This window comes from Rattus norvegicus, chromosome 18 (genome assembly GCF_021556685.1).
Source record: "Rattus norvegicus strain SHRSP/BbbUtx chromosome 18, alternate assembly SHRSP_T2T, whole genome shotgun sequence".
NCBI classification, from domain to species: domain Eukaryota; kingdom Metazoa; phylum Chordata; class Mammalia; order Rodentia; family Muridae; genus Rattus; species Rattus norvegicus.
The window spans coordinates 28,497,144-28,520,760 of NC_141551.1; the positions used below are offsets into that span (position 1 = coordinate 28,497,144).

Here is a 23,617-nt window from a genome sequence, read left to right on the forward strand (position 1 = left end):
TCATCGATTGGATGACGCGGGGAGGGGCGGGACAAATCTTAGCAATTAAATGAGGCCTTTATAGGGGCAGAATGGTAGTGACGCGAAGGAAGCCGGAAGGCACGGAAGGCAAAGCTCTGTCGCAGGCTTTCGTGGTGCATTGTGGATAAAAGTTTGTCGCCGCTGTTTTGTTGAGGATATTTCGCGATTGCTGGCGCTGAGAGACCGCGGCCGAAATGCCGGAGCGAGATAGTAAGGCTAGAGTCAACCACTCTTTCTTGCCCGCGGGACTAGAGACACTAGGCTTGTTGAGTTTGCTGAATTTAAGCCAGTTGTGTGACTGTTGGAGGCGCGCGAACCATTGGCCTTTAGGAGAGGCCCTGCTGAACTGCCCTCAAATTTTGTTTCTTTGTTGAGGACCGGCGTTTTGAAGCAGCCCCACCTCCCTATCCCCTCCTTAGTAAACCATGGCTTGTGCCTCTCTTTTAGGGGCTTGTTTTGTTTATTTGACGCGGGAGGGGAGGCTCGCTACGCTCTCAGGCAAACCTCAAAAGTCCCAAGTATTTGGGATTACCGGATGCTGAGCTCTTTGATGTAGTACTTAGGAAGCAATCTTTAGGGAGAAAAATGTTGATTCTTCGTTTAGGAAAACCTGGCTCTATAGCTCCCTACCCCCCTTCCCAAGTGGGCAAGGATCTAGAACGGATCTAGCGGGCGGGTTTTGAACCTATCTTTCTGTTTCCATTGGTCAAGTGATGAGGTGACAGGCACATACCGGCACAAACAGCTCTTTTGCTCGTTTCTTTTTGAGATAGTCTGAGTGCGTAGCCCAAACTGGCCTCAAAATCTTGCTGCCTCAATCTCTCTGGTTCTGGAATTACAGATGTAGGTACCACTCCCAGTTTCTGGTAATAAGAGTTTCTTGTAGTCCTCCCATTTCAGTACTTATACTTTCTGCTTAAGTACTGCTGCCCTTCATCTTGTCCACTATGTTGTTCACTTTTATAACTGCTAGTTTTTGTACAGAACTTCACACATTAAACGATTGATTGATTTAATGTCCTTTTTTTTCCTTTAAGGTGAGCCCTTCTCTAACCCTTTGGCCCCAGATGGCCACGATGTGGATGATCCTCATTCTTTCCACCAGTGAGTAATTTTGTCTTTGGAGTACGGAATGATTTGAGCCATGAGCAAGAGAGACGGTAAAGAGGCTGAAAGAATTCAGATTATTTTGTTGGCAAGAATGGACCAACAGTTCCTGGAAAATGGTTTATTGAGAGAAAAATGCTAACCTGTATAACTTGATAAACTTATTTTTCCCACAGAAAACTTTATCGTAAGTTCAGTTACCAAGATGGTGTAATTATGCTTAGTTTCGTAAGTCATACAAAATGATTGCTTTGGTGTCAGGTTTTTAGTAAAGTTGTAATTAAGGACTTAAAAAAAAAAACAAAAACATAAAACATTCAGAACATTTAGTTCTTTATCTCTGTGAACCTTAAGTGAACTAGGAATCCCACATAAGAGAATTTGAAGAGAAGTTATGGGCAGGAAGAGTCTAGTGTTTGTGTTGCTTTATTGCATATGTAAGCATATATAAGAATTTTCCCTGGTGAAAGTTAAGCATTGGAAAATGTAAAATTGTCTTTTGTAACTTCACCAACTCAATCCCTTTTATACTTACTATTACTTTGAGTGTGCGGGTAGATGCACGCGTGGAGATGAGAGGATAACCTTGGGGTGAGGTATTCATTTTCCACTTTGTTATGAGATAGGATTTCTTTTGTCCACTGCTGGCAGCCAGGTTGGTAGGCCTGCAAGCTTCTGATGATTCTTCTGTTTCTGCCTCCCATCTCCTGAGAAGGGTTGTGCTAGGATTACAGACACTTGTACTGCTGTGCCCAGCTCTTACCTGGGTTCTGGAGACCTGAACTTGGATTGTTAAGCTTGAAGAGCACACACTTTGCCCACTTAGCACTCTTGCCAGCCCTCCCTTTTGGAGATAGGGTCACTCTTTATCCCAGACTGACATGGCATTCCTCCTCCCCCAAGTCTCCCAAGTGCTGAGATTGCAGGCTCATACAGAACTACTATACCTTGTTTCTTTTAAAGTTTTTATTTATTTCAGAAAGGATTTAATCTGATCCTCCTGTCTCAGCCTCTCGAGTGCAGGGATTATATACTTGTACTCCTACATTCTAATCTAAAATTCTTTCTCTCTCTCTCTGTCTTTCTCTCTGTCTACCGCCTATTCCCATCCCCCCTCTCTGATAATGCTGAGGATTGAACCTAGGGCCTTGTACCCTTACCCTTTAAGATATAGCCCAGGCTTGCTTCAAATTAGCTATCCTCCTATTTTCATCTTTTGTCACTATGTGTGCCACTATGATCTGCAAGTCCCCAGTTTTGACTTAATCTCCCCTTTTGTTGTGTGCCTAGTTTTAGTACAGAATTAAGCCCCCATCACAGCATTCTTGAATCTATATGAGAGTATCCATACTCCCAAATTTTACTCACATTTGATTCAGTGAAACTTCTGAGCCAGGAGGTGGTGGCACATACTTTTAATCCTAGTTTCTGGGAAGCAGAGACAGGTGAATCTCTGAGATTGAGGACAGCCTAGTCTATAGAGGTAAGTTCTAGGATGGCCAGGGCTACACAGAGAAACCCTGTCTTAAAAAACACAAAACAAAACAAAAGCAAGAACTTCTAGTGTTAGGCTGGAGAGATGGCTCAGCAGTTAAGAACACTGACTGCTCTTCCAGAGGTCCTGAGTTCAATTCCCAGCTCCTACATGGTGGCTCACAAGCATTTGTAATGGGATCCGATAAACTCTTCTGATATGTCTGAAGACAACAGCTACAGTGTACTCACTGTAAAATAAATAATTAAATCTTCAAAAAAAAAAGGACTTCTAATATTAACAGTACTGTGTTGGAATTGGCATCTCCCTTATTTTAGTGCAGTTAACCATGCATTTTACCGTCTTCTTTCCTATTGACTACTGGTTTTGATTTTGATTTTGATTTTTTTTTTTTACAATTTCTTACAGATCAAAACTTACCAATGAAGACTTCAGGAAACTTCTTATGACCCCAAGAGCTGCACCTACTTCTGCACCACCTTCTAAGTCACGTCACCATGAGTAAGCCTTTTCATTCCTGCCTGTCCATTTCTGTGGAGCCAGAGTTTGGTAGACTCCTCTCAAGAGCCAGACCTCTTTTCAAGCCTCTGCTTCCAATTTTTTTCTCTATGAAGACTGAAGTTTTAGTGATGACTGGGATGCTCTGGGTTCTTATTATTCCTTCATGAATATTGTAATAGAGTCATTGCTTGTGCAAATGGACAGATTTCTGGGCCTGTTATTACTGGATAGTCTACAACAGGTTTTTAAGGTAGTATTTAATGTTAATGTCAATTAGATATTTATGATGCTTTTTATAATGAGAGGTACAGATATTGATAATATACTGCCTGATCAACACTGGTTTTTGTATTGTGCTGTTTTCCTTTTTGTTCTCTCTTATTTAAGAATGGTCTCACTGTGTAACCTTGGCTAGCCTTGTCACTGTAGACAAGGTTGGCCTTGTGCTCATAGAGACCTACTGAGTGCTGAGCCCAGGGGTGTGTCCTGGTACAGCTGGCTGTTTTGCCTTTTTTCCTTTTTTGAGACATTGTCTAGACCTGACTGGACTTTACCATGTAGTCCAGGTTGGCCTTGAATTTATCCTATTATCTCATCCTCTGATGTGTTCTCAATGCCTTGTGAGTTTTAAGGACTGGGGCATTATTTTGCTATAAGTGAGTCTCTTGTATCTTCTAGGATGCCAAGAGAGTACAATGAGGATGAAGACCCAGCTGCACGGAGGAGGAAGAAGAAAAGGTAAAGGGATGGGAGAGGAGAGTGCTCTGTAAGGTGAGACTGTCTGTGGCTGAAGGAGCAGAGGAGTTGTCCAGTAACAGATGGGGTTTCCTACTGTGAAAGTACATCTAGAGAGGGCATGTGGTAGCAGTAAAAAGGAAGATCTGAGGTAGAGGAAACTGAATTTCTTTTTTTTTTTTTTTTTTTTTTCTTTTTTTCGGAGCTGGGGACTGAACCCAGGGCCTTGTGCTTGCTAGGCAAGTGCTCTACCACTGAGCTAAATCCCCAACCCCGGAAACTGAATTTCTGATGTTGACGATGATCAAGAGTCGACTGGCAGTTCTGTCAGTACATACATAGTTTTCACCACAGATATAAGGAAACAGGACCACTTGTGTTGACCTTGAGATAGGAGTTGGTAAGCCGTGTATATTTCTCTTCTCTGGTCACAGTTATTATGCCAAGCTTCGCCAGCAAGAAATTGAGAGAGAGAGAGAACTCGCAGAGAAATACCGGGACCGTGCCAAGGAACGGAGAGATGGTGTGAACAAAGATTATGAGGAAACTGAGCTGATTAGTACAACAGCCAACTACAGGGCCGTGGGCCCCACTGCTGAGGCGTGAGTAGGGGATCCTCCGAGCAGAGCCACAGTCACACTCTAGGTTTCTTACAGCTTAACCTGCTCGGGAGCACATGCTTGAATTTCAGCAGGAATTTGTCTTTCATAATGGACTGCTTCAACATGGTTCTTTCATTATTCAGGGACAAATCAGCAGCAGAGAAGAGAAGACAATTGATTCAGGAGTCTAAATTCTTGGGTGGTGATATGGAACACACCCATTTGGTGAAAGGTTTGGATTTTGCATTGCTTCAAAAGGTGAGTTCTGTTTAACCTTTTTTTTTTTTTTTCCCCCCTGGAGCTGGGGACCGAACTCAGGGCCTTGCGGTTGCTAGGCAAGCGCTCTACCGCTGAGCCAAATCCCCAACCCCGTGAGTTCTGTTTAAAGATGGGGAGAGAAATACTAGTTAGTGTTCATGTTTGGACATTTGTGAAGTGAAGGACACGTTTGCCCAGACCATTGGTTTAGCAGAATTATAGGTGGCCTGTCTGTAGAACTTGTGGTTGAATTCCTTGGGGAGGTCTTCCCTTGTCACCCTGGTGTGGTTAAGGGCCTGGATCCCTCACTTCCTTCTTTGTACACTTGTGCACTTTGTTAGGTGCGAGCTGAGATTGCCAGCAAAGAGAAGGAGGAAGAGGAACTCATGGAAAAGCCCCAAAAGGAAACCAAGTGAGTCAGCAGCAGAGAGGGCTCGATGGTTGGAAGGGTACACTTAAAGTGGGGCATATTTTAGTGCTCCCCACATTTTCTTCTGTTTTTACTGTCTCCCCCACACCCACAATATTTTCTTCTATTTTTAGGAAAGATGAGGATCCTGAGAACAAAATTGAATTCAAAACTCGGCTTGGTGAGTGATTTCTATAACAGTAACTGCATGTTAGCTGGGTTATAAGGACGGCTTTTGTTTTTGTTTATTCCCATACAGGGTTTCTCTGTGTAACCTTAACTGTCCTGGAACTCACTTTGTAGACCAGGCTCTCCTCAAACTCACAGAGATCTACTCTCTTCTGCTTCCCAAGTCCTGGGATTAGACATGGGCCATCACCACCTGGCGTGAAATACTTCTATAGGACTCAGACATGGACTTAATTATTTTCCATATCATTTATGTCTCTTCAGTTAGACCAGAAGCCTTTTCACATCTTTTTAGATATTTATCAAAGAAGGATGGATAGGTTGGAGGTGATGGTGCATCCTTGTAGACCTAGAACTCCATGGCTGAGGTGGGAAGATTGCCAGTTGAAGGCCAGCATTAGGTACTTAGCAAGTACCTGCTTTGAAAAGCTCAAAATAGGGGTTGGGGATTTGGCTCAGTGGCAGAGTGCAAGGCCCTGGGTTTGGTCCCCAGCTCTGAAAAAAAGAAAAAAAAAAAAAAGAAAGAAAAAGAAAAGCTCAAAATAACTGATAGTATGATGCTGCATCCCTGTAATCCCAGTATTGGGAGGATAATCAAGAGCTGGGCAAACCTGGGCTACATGAGGAGACTCCCACCTCAAGTACAAAGGAGGGGAAGAGTCAATAAATAAAGCTAATTAATTTTTTTAAAGCTGAACATAAAACAACAAAGACATAGAGAAGAAGGTAGCATGGATGACAGTTGGTAAAGTGTTTTTCGCAAGCACTAGCAGGAAGACCTGAATTCTGGAACCCATATATAAACGCTGGGTGTGGTGGCACTCTCACAATTTCAGTGCTGGAGGCCCAGAGACAGGTGGATTCCCGGGTCTTGCTGGCCAGCCTGCTTAGCCAACAGACCGATAAGAGGATGGCGTTTAAGGGCTGACACCTAAAATGACTGTTGGCTTTCAAGTGTACACACATGAAAAGGATGTAGCATGGTTAGTGATTAAAAGAATATGGAGAGACCTGGATTTGATTCTTAATGATGAAATCACAGTAGGTGTGTAACTTTGCTCACTTTTTTCATATATAAAGATTAGCCTAATGTGTACCATGTGATTGTTTAGGAATGAAGAGAAATGGAATGTATAATACTGTGTATGATGTGTATGCAGTGTAGTTTTTTCTATTGTCATTAATAAAATTTTTAACCAGCTGGGTGGAGCTGGTGCATGAGGCAAGGGGATCTCTGAGTTCAAGGCCAGCTTAGTCTGCAGAGTGAGTTCCAGGACAGCCAAGGATACACAGAGAAACCCTGTTTGGAAAAAAACTTAAGCCTCTGGTGGAGGTGCACACTTTTTTGTTGTTAAATTACACATCCCAACTGCAGCCTCTCCTCCCTCTACTCCTCCTAGTCACCAATCCCCCACTCATCCCCTCAGATCCACTGTTACTCCAGTTCTCTTCAGGAAAGAACTGGGATAGCAAATGAATACAGCATAACAAGATGGAGTAAGACTGGGTACAAACCATCCTATCAAGCCTTGATGAGACAAACCAGTAAGAGGAAAGGACTCCCACTGTTAGGAGTCCCACAAACACTCCAGGCCAAAACTACAGCATGTATGCAAAACCCAGCACAGACCCATGTAGCCTCCATGGTCGCCCCTTTGTCTCTGTGAGCCTCTATGAGCTCAGTTTAGTTGATTCTGTGGGTTGTGTTCTCTGGATCCTGCAATCCTTCCTCCTCCTTCAGAGTTCCCTGAGCTCCAGCTCGCATTAGGTGTGCTTCTCTGCATCTGCTCCCATCAGTTGCCAGAGGAAACCTCTGATGTTGATTGGTCTAGCCACTGATCTATGAGTATAGCAGAATATATTAGGAGTCATTTCAGTTGGCTTTTTTTTGGGTCAGTTGTGTTTGGTTTCATGATAGTTCTCCAAGCCATCCAGTTTCCCATTCATTGTCAGGCTTCAGCTCCCTTTTGTGGCTTGGCCCTCAAGTTAGACCAGTTATTGGTTGTTCACTCTTATCAGTTCTGAGTCACGGTTGCCCCAGCACATATTCCAGGCAGGACAGGTATGGGTCAGGTTTTGTGGCTGGGTTGGTGTCTTGGTTCCACCACTGGGAGCCTTCCAGGTTACAGAAGATGTTGGTTCAGGCTCTGTATCCTCCATTACTGGGAGTCCCACTAGGGTCACCCTCATAGGTTCCAGGAAATTTCCACTGCACTAGGCGTCTGCATCTAACCCTAAAGGACCCCTTTCTAGTCCCCCCAACCCCCACCCACCGTATTCCCTATGTCTTTCCCTCCTGTTCCCATCCCCTGGCACATGCCTTGAAGCCCAAAACTCAGGAGGCAGAGGTTGGCAGATCATTATGAGTTTGAGGCCAGCCTGTTTACAGAGTGAGTTCCAGGACAACCAAGTCTACACAAAACCCTGTTTTGAGATCCCCCCTCCAAAAATAAAAACAAAAACAAAAACTCCAAATACTTAAACCTTGTGACCAACAAGATGACTCAGCCGATACAGTGCTTATCTTTCAAGTCTGACCATCTGAGTTTGATCCTCAGAACCAACGTGAAGTGGAAGGGTAGACCTGACTATACAAAGGTATTCTCTGACTTCCAGATGTGTACACGTCCTTTATGCATTCATAAAACACATTATCCGTACATACAATGATAATAGTAATTCTTAAAAATAAACAACAACAGACAAACAAGCCCTTAGAACCTCTTAACCTTCATCCTTCTTCCTCAAAGGGGCCTAATATAAGATGGGCATGTAGTATTCTTGAGAAGGCAGTATGGAATAGTAATAGCTCAAAATTTGGAGGCTGCCTTTGACCTACTTTGTTACTTGGTAGCCGTGAATCTAGGTAAATCACTTAATTCTCAGTTTTAGGGTTTTTTGTGTTTTCGCTTTCGCTTTTGTTTTGAAAAGATCTCATGTAGCTATTGTCACTTACTGTGTAGAGCAGGCTGGCCTTGAATTCACAGAGATTTACCTGCCTCTGCTGGAATTAAAGTATTGGAATTAAAGGCATTTAGCACCACTGTGTGGCAGCTTTAGTATTTAGCTTTAGTAAAAAGTAATAATGCTTATCTCATGGCATAGGGCTTTTGAAGATGTAATGTGACAGAGCATAAATAGCACTTGGCCTGATGCCCAGCCCAGAGTGGGTAGTTAGTACATGACTACTGTAACAATGGCAGTTTGCTAATCTTTTCCTTTGTGTAGGTCGAAATGTGTATCGGATGCTTTTCAAGAGTAAATCTTATGAGCGAAATGAGCTGTTCTTACCAGGCCGGATGGCCTACGTGGTGGACCTGGATGATGAGTATGCAGATACGGATATCCCTACTACTCTTATCCGCAGCAAAGCTGATTGCCCCACCATGGAGGTGAGTAACCAAGTTCTGAGAACCTGTCGTATGATCTTCAAATCTGCCTGCCCTTGTCCTGTTCCTCATCTACTGTATCCTTACGTTCTGTTTTATTTTTAAAAATCCCCTCGGTCTCAGTTGCATACATTTGTCTCCACCAGAAATAGTCTTTAAATCACAGTTTCTTACTTGAGCTACTAAAAGAGAATTTTTCCTACTCTAGTTCAGAGTATTTTTTGTTAGTTTATTTGTTTGTTGGTTTGTTTTTTTTTTTTTTTTTTTTTAAAGATTTATTTATTTATTATATATAAGTACACACTGTAGCTGTCTTCAGATACACCAGAAGAGGGCATCGGATCTCTTTACAGATGGTTGTGAGCCACCATGTGGTTGCTGGGAATTGAACTCATAACCTCTGGAAGAGCAGTCGGGTGCTCTTAACCGCTGAGCCATCTCTCCAGCCCTGGTTTGGTTTTTCAAGATAAATTTTCTCTTATATCCTTGGCTGTCCTGGAACTTACTCTGTAGACCAAACTGGCCTTAAACTCAGAGATCTGCCTGTCTCTGCCTCCTGAATGCTGGGATCAAAGGTGTGTACCACTACCAACTGGCCAGTGTAATTTCCACACTGTATAATTTACCCTTTTAGGGTCCACTGCAATTAGTTTTATCATATTCACTAAATTATATAGCCACTACCATTATATTAGTGCATTCCTCAAAAGAAACCTGGTACTCTTTTAACATCCATTACCTGAATCTCTCCTCTACCTTTCATTAATAGATTTTACACATAGCTAAGGTGATGTTTTATAAATGCAAATTTTTTGTTTCACCACTGTGTAGAAGTTTTCTGTGGTTTCTTGTTCTTAGGGTTCAGAGTAAAAAGTCTGTGGTCTTGCAATAGCTGGACTAGCCTTTTCTCAGCATGTTCTCTAAATCTCCTTGGTTTCTTGAATGTTTTATATTAACTTTTGATCCAGGGCCTTTTTTTTCATACCATTTCATCTATTTTGAGTGCCTCTTCATTTCACCTTCTTACAAGTCATCTACCTAGCTAACAACTGTATGTAACTTATCCTTGAATTTAATCGAATTGATAATAAGACAGTGAGATTCCTGCTAAGAGATATTCTTGCTTCTTGGTTTTCTAGGCCCAGACTACACTGACTACAAATGACATTGTTATTAGCAAGCTCACCCAGATTTTGTCATATCTGAGGCAGGGGACCCGAAACAAGAAGCTCAAGAAGAAAGATAAAGGTACCTTATGGGAAGGGAAGGAGACTTTACTCCTGGAGGGGCATTTGGTGGTGAAAACAAAGTCTCCTGCAGCCTCTGTTTGGTAGACATTGGATGGCTTCTAGATAGCAGGAAAAGAATGACGTGGAGTATTGGCACGAGTATGTCTAAATTCTGCTTGACCCCTCAGAACCCACTGGCTGGCTTTGAAGCGTTAGGAGAGTGGAAAGGTTCTGTCTGTTTTAAACAGCAGATGTTAAAAGGCACTGAGGCCGCTGGAGAGGCTAAGCAGTAAAGAGCATCCAGGCTCAATTCCCAGCATGCTCATGGTTCTCACAACTATCTGTCAATTCCCCATTCTAAGGGACCCAGAACCACCTTCTTGCCTCCAAGTGCACCAGGCACAGATGTGGTGCACAGACATACAGATCGGCAAAAGCCAGACACATAAAATCTGTTGTTATGTTGGTTTTGATTTTTTAGACGGGTCTCTTTATGTAGTCCTGACTGCCCTGGAATTCAATATACAGACCAGACTGGCCACAGGGATCTGCCTGCCTCTATGTCCCAAGCTCTGGGACTAAAGGCATGCCTCATTTTTTAAAAATTATTATTATTTTTTTTTTGGTTCTTTTTTTCGGAGCTGGGGATCGAACCCAGGGCCTTTCGCTTCCTAGGCAAGCGCTCTACCACTGAGCTAAATCCCCAACCCCTAAAAATTATTTATTTAATTGCAGAATGTTGCTTTTTTTTTTTTTTTTCTTTATTCCCAATTGAGGCCTCCTGCCCCTCCTCCCATTCCCATCCTTACAAATCCCTCCTCCCCACTATTTATTTAAAAAATAGAACATTCTTTTAAAAATTAAGAAAGCACTGAATGATATTCTTTATAATGCAGGAAAACTGGAAGAAAAGAAACCTCCTGAGGCTGACATGAAGTATGTATCCCAGCCCCATGTATCTGGGAACAAGATATGTGTTTCTTGTTTTTGGCCCTTTTGGAGAAATGGCCAGCATGGGTATGTATGATTTTAGCAATTAGTGAAACCTGTTTTTCCCAGCATTTTTGAAGACATCGGGGATTATGTTCCTTCCACAACCAAGACACCTCGGGACAAGGAGCGTGAGAGATACCGGGAACGTGAACGTGATCGGGAAAGGGACAGAGACAGGGAGAGAGATCGGGAGCGAGACCGTGAGAGGGAGAGAGAGCGAGACCGGGAACGTGAACGAGAGGAGGAAAAGAAAAGGCACAGCTACTTTGAGAAGCCAAAAGTGGATGATGAGGTGAGCTGTGCACTCTTGATACCAGACTGTGAAAACTGACCCTTTCTAGCCAGGTACAGGACCCATTTCCTCCTCAGTAGCTTTGTAGTTTCACAGTAATAACTGACCAGCTAACTGAGGGTGGGAAGCATCTTGGAAATGGGGCAGAAGTGGATTAGGGAATCAATTCAGATTTGAGGGGGAGATGAATGTAAATTCCATATAATAAAACTTACTTCAGTTTTGTTTTCTTTTCAGCCCATGGATGTTGACAAAGGTGGGTCGTGTCTACAGTGTTTTCCATTTCTCCGACAGTCTACTCTCCTTGCAGAACCCTGCTGCTCTCAACTGATGAAGGTGGCATTTGGGGGACTGCCTAGTTTGGGCCTCCATAGGAACCATGTCTTAATTTATGGACTAGGTGGGGCACATTTGCTCTTCCATATAATCCCTTCAGTTCTGAAGCTTTGAGGTGAAGCTGAACACAAGTGTGGAGTGTTCTAGTTATCCTGGTGACCAGAGAAGCTCAGTATTTGCAGTTTGGTTAAAGTCTAGATAGATAAAAGTATTCCTTCACTTTACAAGTATGTTTTAACTAGCAAGATGTGGTTGTACTCACCTGTAACCTCAGCATTCTAGAGGCTGAAGTAAGATCAGAAGTTCAAGGCCAGTCTAAACTCCATAGTTCTAGGTTAGCCTGGGCAACATGGTGAGACTGCCTCAAACAAAAAGTTAAACAAAAACAAAACTCCCAGAACTACCACATTTATTTCATTCCTGGAATTAAATTCAGGTTGTTAGGCTTGGTAGCAGGGGTTATTGCCTGCTAGATATCTTGTGAATCCCATAAAAACATTTTTAAGGCTGGAATGAGGTTAGTGGGAGGAGGTTGTAAAAGCATCAGTTCAAATCTAAGCAGAGTTGTCTTTTCTTCCAGGACCTGGATCTGCAAAAGAATTGATCAAGTCCATCAATGAAAAATTTGCTGGGTCTGCCGGTTGGGAAGGCACTGAATCATATCCTGTATTTACATTTCTCCCTGGGTTTTAATTAATTTTCCTTACTTATATTGAGACAGCATCTCTCTCTGTAGCTTAGGCTGGCCTGTAACTTGAGATCCTCCTGCTTCTGTGTTTTGAGTGCTGAGATTAATATGCCTGGCTGTTTTGGGTTGTAGAGAGCCATTTTCTTTTCATCCACCTCCAGTTGTTTCTCTGTTCCTGTCTTTGCTTTCTTTGTTTTATGCTGTGTTTTGGCTAGGATGAAATGCTATGTGTCAACCAGAGAACCAGTTCAGGCTTGCAACTGGCTTTCTGAAGTTCATGTTGAAGCCTCTGGCCTCTGGTCCCTCTTGACTGAATTTTCTGCCAGTGATGGAATTTTTTTTTTTTTTTTTTTTCCTTTTTTTTGGAGCTGGGGACCGAACCCAGGGCCTTGCGCTTGCTAGGCAAGCGCTCTACCACTGAGCTAAATCCCCAACCCCGGAATTTTCTTTAACAAAGCATATGCTGAAGAAGCCAGAAGATAAGAAGCAGCTGGGTGATTTCTTTGGCATGTCCAACAGTTACGCAGAATGCTATCCAGCCACGTAAGTGAGACCTAACTGAGTTGAGATGACTGGGTGACCAGATATAAATTTGACCTATTGGGAGCTAAAGGTACTTTGTATTTGGGTAAATTCTTCTATTTAGTTGTGGGATGTTTATCGGGTGGGTTTCTGAATAAAATATAGTAATACATATCTAAAGACTCTAATCAACTGCTCTTTCTCTTTAGGATGGATGACATGGCTGTAGATAGTGATGAAGAAGTAGATTATAGCAAAATGGATCAGGTATGAAGTTAAAAGGGTGTTTAAGGATGTTGGGGGACCTTTGATCAGCAATTTAAAAAAAAGTTTTTTTATTTAGTATATGCCATTCATGAGCATGAGGTCAGAGTACAACTTGTTCTCCTTGTGGTGACTGGCTATAAACATGGTTTTGCTTTTGAGACAGGATCTTGTAGCCCAGGCTGGACATACAGCTGAGGACGACTTAAAACTCTCGATCCTTCTCTGGTCCTGGGATTTTAGATGACAGCTGTGCACTATCATTCCCAAATAAAAGAAAACTTATTTTCCTTCCACTGCTGGGGATTGAACCCAGGAACCTTAGCATCTCGGCTAATAATGTACCACTGAGTACTTCACAGACTCAGAGAAAGTTGTTTCTGATGTCTTAGGGATCAGCCTGAGGGCTGCACGCGTGCTAAGCACGTGCTTACTGCTGAGCCACGTTCCCAAGAACATGGTTTAATCTTGGAGCTTTGTTTAATTTTACTTTTGCCATTTGCTTGTTTTGTGGCCTTGCCATGTTCCTCACCTGTCTACAAATGCCTTTGCTTCTATATCAGAAAAATAGGAATATAATTCTCACTTTAGAATTTTTGTTAGAATTAAGGTATATGTTTAGTGTTTAGAGTAATGTATGCATTGTAAGTACATAGGAACTATTAGGGTTGGATTTATTATGGGTGGATGACTATTGTCTGGGATTGTGGGTGTCTGGTTTTGTTTCAGAGAAAATGCCTTTTCCACTGATAGCTCTATGTACTCTACTACAGGGTAACAAGAAGGGCCCCTTAGGCCGCTGGGATTTTGATACTCAGGAGGAGTACAGCGAGTATATGAACAACAAGGAGGCTTTGCCCAAGTGAGTAAACATGGGCAGAGAACGAGGATGGGGCATTTTGGTGAACTATCCCATATTGGGTTAAGTGGTACTCTGTAGTGTAGCTGCAATGTTTCTAGATAAGTACTTTGCCCACAGAGCCCTTTGAGAAAACCTTCCTACTGCTATGAGACCTCTAATGCCTTCTTCCGACAATGGCCCTTTCCAGGGCTGCATTCCAGTATGGCATCAAGATGTCTGAAGGACGGAAAACCAGGCGCTTCAAAGAAACCAATGATAAGGCAGAGCTTGATCGACAGTGGAAGAAAATAAGTGCGGTTAGTGGACTCTTTATTTTCTTTCTTTCTTTTTGTTGTTTTTTTTTTTTTTTTTTTGAGACAGGGTTTCTGTGTGTAGCCTTGGCTGTCTTGGAACTTACTCTGTAGGCCAGGCTGTTTTTGAATTCGGGAATCTGCCTGCCTCTGCCTCCTGAGTATTGGGATTAAAGGCCTCTGTCTACCACCACTTGGCATAGTGGACTCGTTCTTAGGTGGGGGGGGTTTCAGTTGAGAAGAGACATTGACAGATCCAGGAACAGGCAGGTGGAGTAGCCGTGGAAATTGAGAGAGATTACCTTTGAGCTTTACATGGACGTAGACAGCTAACGGCATGCTTATTGACTACTACTGTCCTTTTACAGATCATCGAGAAGAGGAAGAAGATGGAAGCTGACGGGTAAGCGGCTTGCCTTTTGTCCTTGGCCTGGTGAGAACTGTTCACTGTACTAATCCTATGCTGATCTACTTCTCTTTTGATTTCAGGGTTGAAGTGAAAAGACCAAAGTACTAATCTCAAGTTCCAGCTGACCACATGGCTGTTATTAGTTGCTTGTTTCTACAATTCCTCAAAAAGTTGCAAACTGTTTTTGTTTGTGAATGTTTATAAATGTTTATTGTATAACTCTTTAAGATCTGTGTCCCAAATGCTAAGATTAATGGCAATGCAACACCATGTGTCCAACATGTTCAATTAAAATCAGTTAAACCTGCCGTCTTTTCTGTGTTGGGCCTTCCATCTTAAGGGTCCCATAAGAAGGCTCGTTCCAGTAGTGTATGGACTGTTAGGTCTCATCTGAGGTGCCTCTCAACATATCAAAGCTGACACTGGCTGCCAGGTTCTCCCAGCATACCTCAGTTCCTACCTGTTCCAGGATCCTCCTGGTGGCATACCCTATTCTCCACCCTAAACTCCTGGGCTTTCCTTTCCCCTAGCCTCTCTGATTACTGTATAACCCATCCATTTTGGTTACACGCCCCTTTGGCCTCTTGACAGCTGCTCCAGGTAAGCCCCTTCCCCCTGCCCCATCCTCACATGGCCTGGTTTAGGTTCATGTTCATTTCACCTTCCAAATGCCTTTGGCATGCTCTCCCTCATATCTACTCTAAACCTCCACCGTACCTAGGAACAGTCAGGTCTTCTTATTTCTTCTTTTCATTCAATCAGTCTGCTTGGTTTTCCCTGTTCGGATTCTAGGTTCCTAGACAGCAAGGCTGTTTATTAGGCCAGTTTCCAGGGGAGAAGGAAAGAATCACTGTGGGCAAGAGAATTGTCAAGATGAATGGTCAGACCTACTCAGTCCTATCTGGCCAGGGTCCTAATCCAAGAGTACAGATTCTCTGGGGATTTAAGATCATCCTGAGAACTTGTCACGGCTTCACAGGCTTGAGCTCTTAGTGAAGCTGTATTAATGGAAGTCACCTGTGGAAACAAATGTCTTTCATGAATTTATACCTTTAGGGGAGCATTAGTAGTGTTGAATTAAACTCAAGACCTTGGCTAAAAGACTAATGGGTGGTGGGTTCCTTGAGGTTAAAACTGGTCTATCCTCTTGATCCCGTACCCTGAGAAGTTTGGGGAGGCCCAGGGCAGGCCTACCAAGTCTTTTTCTGCTCTTTGCCAGCACTTTGGCCTGGGCTTCATTAGGGGTTCATTAGGCTCTACTTTTTCTGCTTAACACTGAGCCCATGCTCTGTAGTTTCACTGGATCCAAGGAATCTCGAACGTCACCAAGCTTAGCTCTTGACTTTGATCATTTTCATCTTGATAGGAAAGGGTTTTTTGTTTTGGTGCTGTTTCACATCAAACTCAGCTCTGCATACTAGACAAGCACTCTACCACTAAAGCCCCAGCTGTAGGAAAGTGCCTTTTTATGGAACCCAATAGTGCTTCAGAGGTTAAAAAAAAAAGGGGCTATCTTCAACTGTACCTAAGATGGCTTTAAACAAATGATGCCTTGGTCCCATGGTTGTAGGTACAGTTCTAATTAGAAAAAAGTCACAGAGACATGATTTATATGGACACCTAGAGTCGATAAAATTAAGATCTGAGGATTAACTATCAGTTTAATATTGTACTCTTAACGCTCCAATCACTAGGCATAAAGGATATTCCTGCTCTTTGTAACCCTTAACCCCACTTCGAGGTCATATTTTTATTTTCCATTTCAATGGGTTCTCACTATATCAAGCTGGCCAGGAATTCTCAAGAGATCCACCTGCCTCCCACACCGGTAACTAAAGGTTCTGGCTACCATGTTCAACTCACCTCACTTTTTAGGTTTTAGGTTCACCTTTTCAGCCAGTCACAGGGACTGCTCCACCATGCAAAGCACTTTCGTTATTGGGATCTTTGCTAAAAAGGGATACCTAGAACATCAGCTGTCATGCTTGTTTTCCTGGTAGCCTAAGTATAATTGGTCATGAGCTAAAGTACAAATGTTCAGCACTGTTACTTTGGAGGCCAGGAAGATGTTGGTGCCGGTAGCAGTTTGAGCATGTGTGCCGGCTGCCTCCTGTTGATGACCCCTGTCTATTAACTTTAGGGATATGTGGATTTTTGTTCCTTCTTGTGCAACCTGCCTGCTGCTGTCCTGGGTTTTAGGTATCACCAAGTCAGGAATAACTGAAATCCCTTTGTTCTGTTAAGATAGGACTGGGTGGAGAAACGAATTAAGGGTGTTTCCAAATATGGGAAGCGGCTTGGAGAGGGCAGGCCTTGAAGGTCACAAAATCTAGCTATCCCAAGCACAGGCCACAGTAGGTCAAGTAAAATGGATCTGGGGGTGAGGGAGCAGGGCGATAGCATAGCCAATAAATTGGTAGTAGAGCAAACCTTTAGGTTGGAGTTTAATCCGTTGAATCTACTACGTAAAGGGGAAGGCGAGAAACAACTTCATAAGGTTTATCTCTGACTTACACTCGCTCCGTGATGGGTATTCATAACACACGGAAAACAAACTGGGGCCGGCGGAAGGGGATGCTCTGAAACCACCCCTATAACGTTCTGCTGTGCCTTTCTTCCTCAACTTTTTTCTCTTAGACGTTGTGTTTAAAACGTATTTATACACCAACAAGACAACAACTAAAAACTTTAATGAGCTGTAACTCGGCTTCATTCAAATAAAAGGGGCTGGGTTGTTGAGTCTTAGTGGAAGCGGGACGCTGCGCTCGCTCCACTCACATCAGCTGCGGCAGGCCCGCCTCTTCTGACGTCCTCCCAGTGCACTTCCGATCCGGCCTACTCGCGGAAGCAACTACTTAGGCCACGCCCCTATTCTTGTAGTTTGTTCCCCAGCGCGCGTAGATCCTATGGACCCCACGTGTCAAGAGAGTCCTGCAGAGGACTCAAACAATGAAGAAGACCTTGACTCCACGAAGGCAGCACCCCGGATCCGTGATACCCCAGAAGACATCGTGCTGGAAGCGCCAGCCAGTGGCCTGGCGTTCCATCCGACTCGAGATCTGCTGGCAGCGGGGGACGTGGATGGGGACGTGTTCGTGTGAGTGGGGCGTAAGGCGGTGTGTGTTAAAGCTCTTCTTCTGGGAGGAGGTAGAAATAGGGAGTGTGGCAGGAAGACATTTTATGAAACTCAGGCGGGCCGAATCGTTCAGTAACATAAGGCAAGTGTGCTTGTGGAGGCTCAGATTGAGTCCAGCCATTTTTCCACATCCCTCTCTTCTTTTTTTAAGGTAGGGTGTCTTATTAAGCCTGGAGCTTCACGATCCTGGCTAGTCTTAGCTAGCTACTTGCCAGAGATCCCATCTCTGCCTTCTAAGTGCTTGGATTAGAGTTGGCCACCATGCCTGCCTAGCTTTTTCATGGGTTTTGGGGATCCCCAAACCTGAGGCAAACACTTTGTCCACTGAACCATCTCCCCAGCCCTCCACCTCTATTTTGTTTCAACTTGTCAGCACTGTGACATTAGTCAGAATATACCGTAATTAACTATGTCTTTCTTTAGCATTAGTGGGCCCTGCCTAATTTTTACTCCTTCAACTTCTGGGACTGGACCTCTGCCAATAGTTATTTTCCTTTGATACAGATATCACTGTGGCCTAGAGTACTAAGGATTCTCTGGCTTCGGTCTTAGTACCCCCTCCTTCCTTGGTTTTTTGAGATAGGATTTCTCTTTGTAGCCCTGCTGTCCTAGAACTTGCTCTGTAGACTGGGCTGCTTACCACTGCCTCCCTAGCACTGGGATTAAAGGCATGGACCACCCCACTCATCTTGGTTTCAGAATTCTGTTTTGTTTTTTTTTTTTTTTTTTTTCGGAGCTGGGGACCGAACCCAGGGCCTTGTGCTTGCTAGGCAAGCGCTGTACCACTGAGCTAAATCCCCAACCCGGTTTCAGAATTCTTAAGACTATAGGCACCCATGGATGCACCCAGCTTGCTGTTAGTTCATTTGTTTCTGGGCCCCCACAGTGGTCCACACCCAATCTTCTTTGGGCTCAGGGTTTTGAGAACAGTGAAAAGGGTGGAGTCTGACGGTGTGTACCTGTAATCTCAGCCTCCAGAAGGATGAGACAAAAGGATTACAGGTCCCAGGCTAAACTGGGTGGTGCACACCTTTAATCCCAGCAGGTGAACCCATCAGTTTGATGCCAGCCTGGTTTACAGAATGAGTGAGTTCCAGGATAGCCAGGGCTACATAGAGAAACCTGGTACCAAAAAGCTAAAAAAAAAAAAGGATAAATAGGCTGGGAGTGTGTGACTCGATTGCAAATTATTTACCTGGTATGTGTGAAGACGTGAGTTTAGTCTCCAGTACTACAAAGAAAATAGAATAGGCGTTCTCTGCTCTTGCAAGTGTCCTGTCTACGTGGGAAGGTTTGGTCTTTGTGCTCCATGCATCGGGTGTGGTGTGGGATCATTCACTCTCACTTCCTTTTCTCAGCTTTGCCTACTCTTGTCAGGAGGGAGAAACCAAGGAGCTGTGGTCCTCAGGACACCACCTCAAGTCCTGCCGAGCTGTTGTCTTCTCAGAGGATGGGCAGAGTAAGTACTCGGGAAGGCAACAACGTGTGGTAGAGGGTACAGGACAATGAGCAATCCCATAACCTGGGCCTTTCCCCCCTAGAACTTGTTACTGTCTCTAAGGACAAAGCAATCCATGTACTAGATGTGGAACAGGGACAATTGGAAAGACGGATTTCCAAGGCTCACAGGTAAGGAAAATCAGTTAGGTGTTTGTGGACCTAGGGTTGAGGGCTCACCTTAGTAGTAGAGAGGTCTCTACCACACAACGCATCCCTGTTTCTGTGTTTCCAGTGCCCCCATTAACAGTCTGCTGCTCGTGGATGAGAATGTTCTGGTTACTGGGGATGACACTGGTGGCATCCGGCTATGGGACCAGCGTAAAGAGGGCCCTTTGATGGATATGCGGCAGCATGAGGAGTATATTGCTGACATGGCTCTAGACCCAGCCAAAAAGCTGCTGCTGACAGCCAGGTAAACTTGAAAGCTCCCCCCCTGCTCGCTTCTTCCCACTGCAGCAGGCGAACAGGTGCCTGTGCCCACCTTTTATTACAGCCTCCCTAGACTGGAGCATCCCCTTTCATCTGCTTTACTTTACAGCGGAGATGGCTGCCTTGGTGTCTTCAACATCAAGAGACGCCGGTTTGAGTTACTCTCAGAGCCTCAGTCAGGAGATCTAACCTCCGTCGCCCTCATGAAAGTACAGCTGGGTATGAGGGGATGGGGTACACATACCAGGGAGTTTATTGTGAAATGGTTCCAAAAACACGGTTTGCCCTGTTAACCTGCAGTACGGGAAGAAGGTGGCCTGTGGGTCTAGCGAAGGTACCATCTACCTCTTCAATTGGAACGGTTTCGGGGCCACAAGTGATCGCTTTGCCCTGAGAGCGGAGTCCATCGACTGCATGGTTCCAGTCACTGAGAATCTGCTGTGCACTGGCTCTACTGACGGAATCATCAGGTAAGGGAAGCTGGAAGCAGCCCTCAAACACGGGGATGATAACCCAAGCTAGCCAGTTCCTGACACTCTGCTCTGCTCAGGGCTGTGAACATCCTGCCCAACCGAGTGGTAGGCACCGTGGGCCAGCATGCCGGGGAGCCTGTGGAGGAGCTAGCCCTATCCCACTGTGGCCACTTTCTGGCCAGTAGTGGCCATGACCAGCGCCTCAAATTTTGGGACATGACTCAGCTTCGAACTGTGGTTGTGGATGACTATCGTCGACGCAAGAAAAAAGGAGGGCCGCTTCGTGCCCTGAGCAGTAAAGCTTGGAGCACGGACGATTTCTTTGCAGGGTTGAGAGAAGATGAGGAGGAGGCCAAGGCTCCAGAGGAGGTGTCGGGGGAGAGCGATGATGACAGTGACTGAGGGACAAGGAGCTGTTTTCTGGGACAGATTCCCTAACGGAATCTGTTGATGTTGTAGACTGATCCTGCTACCTTGAACAGGATAAGCTTAGCTCTACCACTGAGCTACACCCCACTCCCCAGACAGGAGATCTCTATTCTACTGAATCATGTAAGACACACACGAACTCAGGGCCCCGAAGTAGGAGAGTATTTGTTCTGCCTATTGTAAAACAATCTCTACTACCACTATAGCAAGACAACACAGAAACATGTATACCAACCAGGGTTTTAATATAAATAAAACCGGTATAGGAAAACAAGAACCATATAAGCCCAAACCAGTGACCAGTGGTGGGAGGAAGGGCTCTTTGGTTCAGCCAGTTCTCCAAATAAAACACAGATTCATAGTAAGCCCTTGTGTGTGTGTGGCGGGTTATTTGTCAAGCAGGGAACTGACTAAGGATAATAGGTCAGAGGTCTAATCAGACCCTGGGCTCAGTGGGGGAGGGCAAGGTTCCTCACAACTAAAGTAGCACTTAGGTGTGACAGGGTCCTGTCCCAGCAGGGAAAGCTGTCACCAGACCTTCTCCTTGGGATAAGTAGTGGCTGCCCAGGCCTGCTGGGCTGGGGGTTGGCACAGGCTCTGCTTACCCATTAGGGTGCCTGTAGGAAGAAGGGGTCACTGCTTCACCACAGAACCCGCTTCAGCCCTAGGAGACCATAAGCTGGTCCTAGATTCACTCAGTGTTTCCAGCAGCTGTGCAGATACAGCATCCTTGGCCACCTCATGCCCATCCTGCCAATCAGAGGTCAGCACAACCCAAATGAGGCCACTGAAAGGCACTGGATGCCCAGGGATCACAACTTGGTACCAGAAGCGATGCCAGCCGGCAGGCCCCGTTCCTAAACACTTGGTAAGGAACACTGGGCAGCCTAGCTTCATCCGTTGACACAGCTGTTGCAGAGCGGCCCGAGCCCCTTGGGACCCCAGCTTGTCCCTGGTCTGGGCTAGTTGGCTGACATCTGGCCTTAGAAACCGCAGTGAGGGACCCGCAAGCTGTTGGCGGAAGTGCTGCTTCAGGTCTGGCTTGAGCCACTCCACAGCCACCTGCTCTCCACAGAGGCGTGACTGCCCTGCAAGAAAAAGGCGAGAGACAAGGGCAGAGCTAAACACTGGGACTTGGAGCCAAGCACTTAAGACCAGACTTTGAAGTGACTTGCCACAGGCTCTGTTGAATGCCTCTCCACTTCTTGGTGGTGTGACAACTTCCCTAGGCTTCATTTAATTTGTAAAGAAGCTGTAACAATACCTTCTAACAGTCCCTGGGGGAATACAGAGCCGCCTGGCTCCATTTGCTTAATAATCATCACAATAGCTACCTTTCTGGTCAATGAAAACTGAAACTAAGATTTAGTAAGATTTCATCCTCCACTGAATTAGAAGTGGTGTTGGCTGCACTGGCACTTCTGGAAGTCACCTTTTAATCCTTAGAGAGGCAAAGGTAGGCAGATCACTGAGTTTGACACCAGCCTAAGTCTACAAAGGGAGGCCAGGACAGATAGAGCTATTACAAAGAGAAACCCTGTCTTGGGAGAAACAAAACCCCAAAACAATAGGATACATCAAAAGGGAGGAACTTAAGTAGCTTAAATATAGGTAAGTAGTGGCTGTAGTACTATTATATAGCGGCAGTTCAGGAATTCATGTCTGAGTAAAGATTTGGGGATATATTAAGTAGCCAGCCACCCTCCCGCAGCTTCTACCCCTACCTTCTACCAGAGCCTTTTTGGCCATGGCAGCAGCTCGGTGAGTGCTAAACTTGAGCAGTGCAATTTGAGAGGGCGCAGACCCAGGGCTCGGTAGCAGCAATGTCTCCTGCAGGCAGGGACCGAGCGGTTGCAGGGCAAGCAGTAACGCACGTCGGTTCAAGCTAAGAGGGAGCCCGTCCACCGTCAGCTCGCACTTCTCGGTACTTCGGCATACCAGGAGCTGGCAAGAAGGCCGCAGCTGGTGGTTGTGCAGCGTAGCAATGGCGGCCTGGGCACCGCGCCGTGAGCTGTAGCGCGCATAGGCAAAGCCGCGGTTCAGGCCACTAAAGGTCATCATTAGGCGGAACTCATAGAGGCGTCCCACGCGCTGGAAGAGTGGGATCAACTGGTGCTCGTACACATCCTGCGGTAGTCGTCCGATAAATACCTCGGACCCTGACGGTGGCGGGCTGCCCACCCAGCCTAGAGGGAGAGGATATTGTTGGTTTCTGTCATCCACAAAGATGTTTTTAAGCTCCAGGATAAAGCTGGGGTGTTGAGGGGCAAGAAGGGCAACCATTTGGAGAAACTGATATCTTTCTGGCTCCCGGGATCATTACCATAATCGGGCAACTAGACTGTGAAAACAACTAGGCTGGCACTGAATAGGCGTACCATCCTTGACGTGAAGAGTTTAAGGGAAGCCAGACAAATACCCACATCTAGTATAGAGTATGTCAGGTTATTTGGGTTTTCTAACTTTGGAGCTTTTCCATAGAGTGGCCAAGACTGGCGTAGTACCACAGGGGCTGGGGCTACTGTACCTGGGGGTGGCCCGCCATACTTCCTTTGCCCGTTGACCTGCACCAGGCGAATGCCAGTCTCCCTTACCCACGCCTCCAGGGCTGCCTTGTTCTCTGGATTCACCCTCTCACACCATTGCTGGGGGAAAGAGGTAGGTTGGAATGGCGTATCATTGGCCCTGTCCCACCTCGTTAGAGGTGTTGGGGGTCACTGTAACTACCCCCTCTGCATGTAGGGTCCAAGGATCACTTAGGTCTTCATTTCCTTACCTCACACTCCCGTTTGGACTGCATAGTTTCCCAAAAGTCTTGCAGTTTCCTCTTTAGAACTTCCTTGGGTTTCTGCCTCTGGAAGATTCCCTATCCTCCACGCCCCCTCCAGTTCTCATTGGCTCTGGGCACGACCCCGCCCCTCAAGGAGGCATCCTTGCACGCTGCGCACGCTCTTGGAAATCTCGAACCCCCTCTAAAGACCGTGGGTGGGAGGAGCTCCATCGCCTAAAGCGGGTGGGGTGGAGGGAGCTCTGGGGCAGGGTGGACACAGGAACCTCAG

General features: G+C 45.3%; 3 protein-coding genes across 3 annotated transcripts; 2 read left to right on the forward strand and 1 right to left on the reverse strand.

Moving 5' to 3' along the window:
* Positions 1–93: 93 nt before the first annotated feature.
* On the forward strand, positions 94–14,898 carry Ik (IK cytokine). Its single transcript, NM_001005537.1, is given in 20 exon segments — positions 94–231; positions 1,059–1,125; positions 3,032–3,124; positions 3,803–3,862; positions 4,294–4,461; positions 4,605–4,719; positions 5,061–5,131; positions 5,263–5,309; positions 8,546–8,709; positions 9,846–9,954; positions 10,832–10,871; positions 10,995–11,220; positions 11,458–11,476; positions 12,137–12,215; positions 12,707–12,787; positions 12,976–13,033; positions 13,804–13,892; positions 14,080–14,188; positions 14,551–14,585; positions 14,672–14,898. Coding segments are annotated over 20 exon segments (1,674 nt in total). The 5' UTR covers positions 94–215; the 3' UTR covers positions 14,700–14,898.
* Positions 14,899–17,454: 2,556 nt separating this feature from the next.
* Positions 17,455–20,923, forward strand: Wdr55 (WD repeat domain 55). The gene is made up of 7 exons (NM_001017932.2): positions 17,455–17,688; positions 19,086–19,186; positions 19,269–19,356; positions 19,460–19,639; positions 19,766–19,865; positions 19,957–20,126; positions 20,207–20,923. Exons 1-7 carry the CDS (start codon positions 17,498–17,500, stop codon positions 20,529–20,531), a joined length of 1,155 nt encoding a protein of 384 aa, NP_001017932.1. The 5' UTR covers positions 17,455–17,497; the 3' UTR covers positions 20,532–20,923.
* Positions 20,781–23,405, reverse strand: Dnd1 (DND microRNA-mediated repression inhibitor 1). The gene is made up of 4 exons (NM_001109379.1): positions 23,335–23,405; positions 23,086–23,203; positions 22,283–22,744; positions 20,781–21,646 (listed from the first exon to the last, which is right to left on the reverse strand). Exons 1-4 carry the CDS (start codon positions 23,356–23,358, stop codon positions 21,192–21,194), a joined length of 1,059 nt encoding a protein of 352 aa, NP_001102849.1. The 5' UTR covers positions 23,359–23,405; the 3' UTR covers positions 20,781–21,191.
* Between the last annotated feature and the right edge of the window lie 212 nt (positions 23,406–23,617).

Coding starts and splice junctions, on each gene's coding strand:
- Wdr55 (NM_001017932.2), top strand. CDS start 17,498: ATGGACCCCACGTGTCAAGAGAGTCCTGCAGAGGACTCAAACAATGAA. Junction 17,689..19,085: donor GTGGATGGGGACGTGTTCGT/GTGAGTGGGGCG, acceptor TCCTTTTCTCAG/CTTTGCCTACTCTTGTCAGG. Junction 19,357..19,459: donor CGGATTTCCAAGGCTCACAG/GTAAGGAAAATC, acceptor CTGTGTTTCCAG/TGCCCCCATTAACAGTCTGC.
- Dnd1 (NM_001109379.1), bottom strand. CDS start 23,358: ATGCAGTCCAAACGGGAGTGTGAG. Junction 22,745..23,085: donor GTATGGCGGGCCACCCCCAG/GTACAGTAGCCC, acceptor CTCTCCCTCTAG/GCTGGGTGGGCAGCCCGCCA. Junction 21,647..22,282: donor CAAAAAGGCTCTGGTAGAAG/GTAGGGGTAGAA, acceptor TTTTTCTTGCAG/GGCAGTCACGCCTCTGTGGA.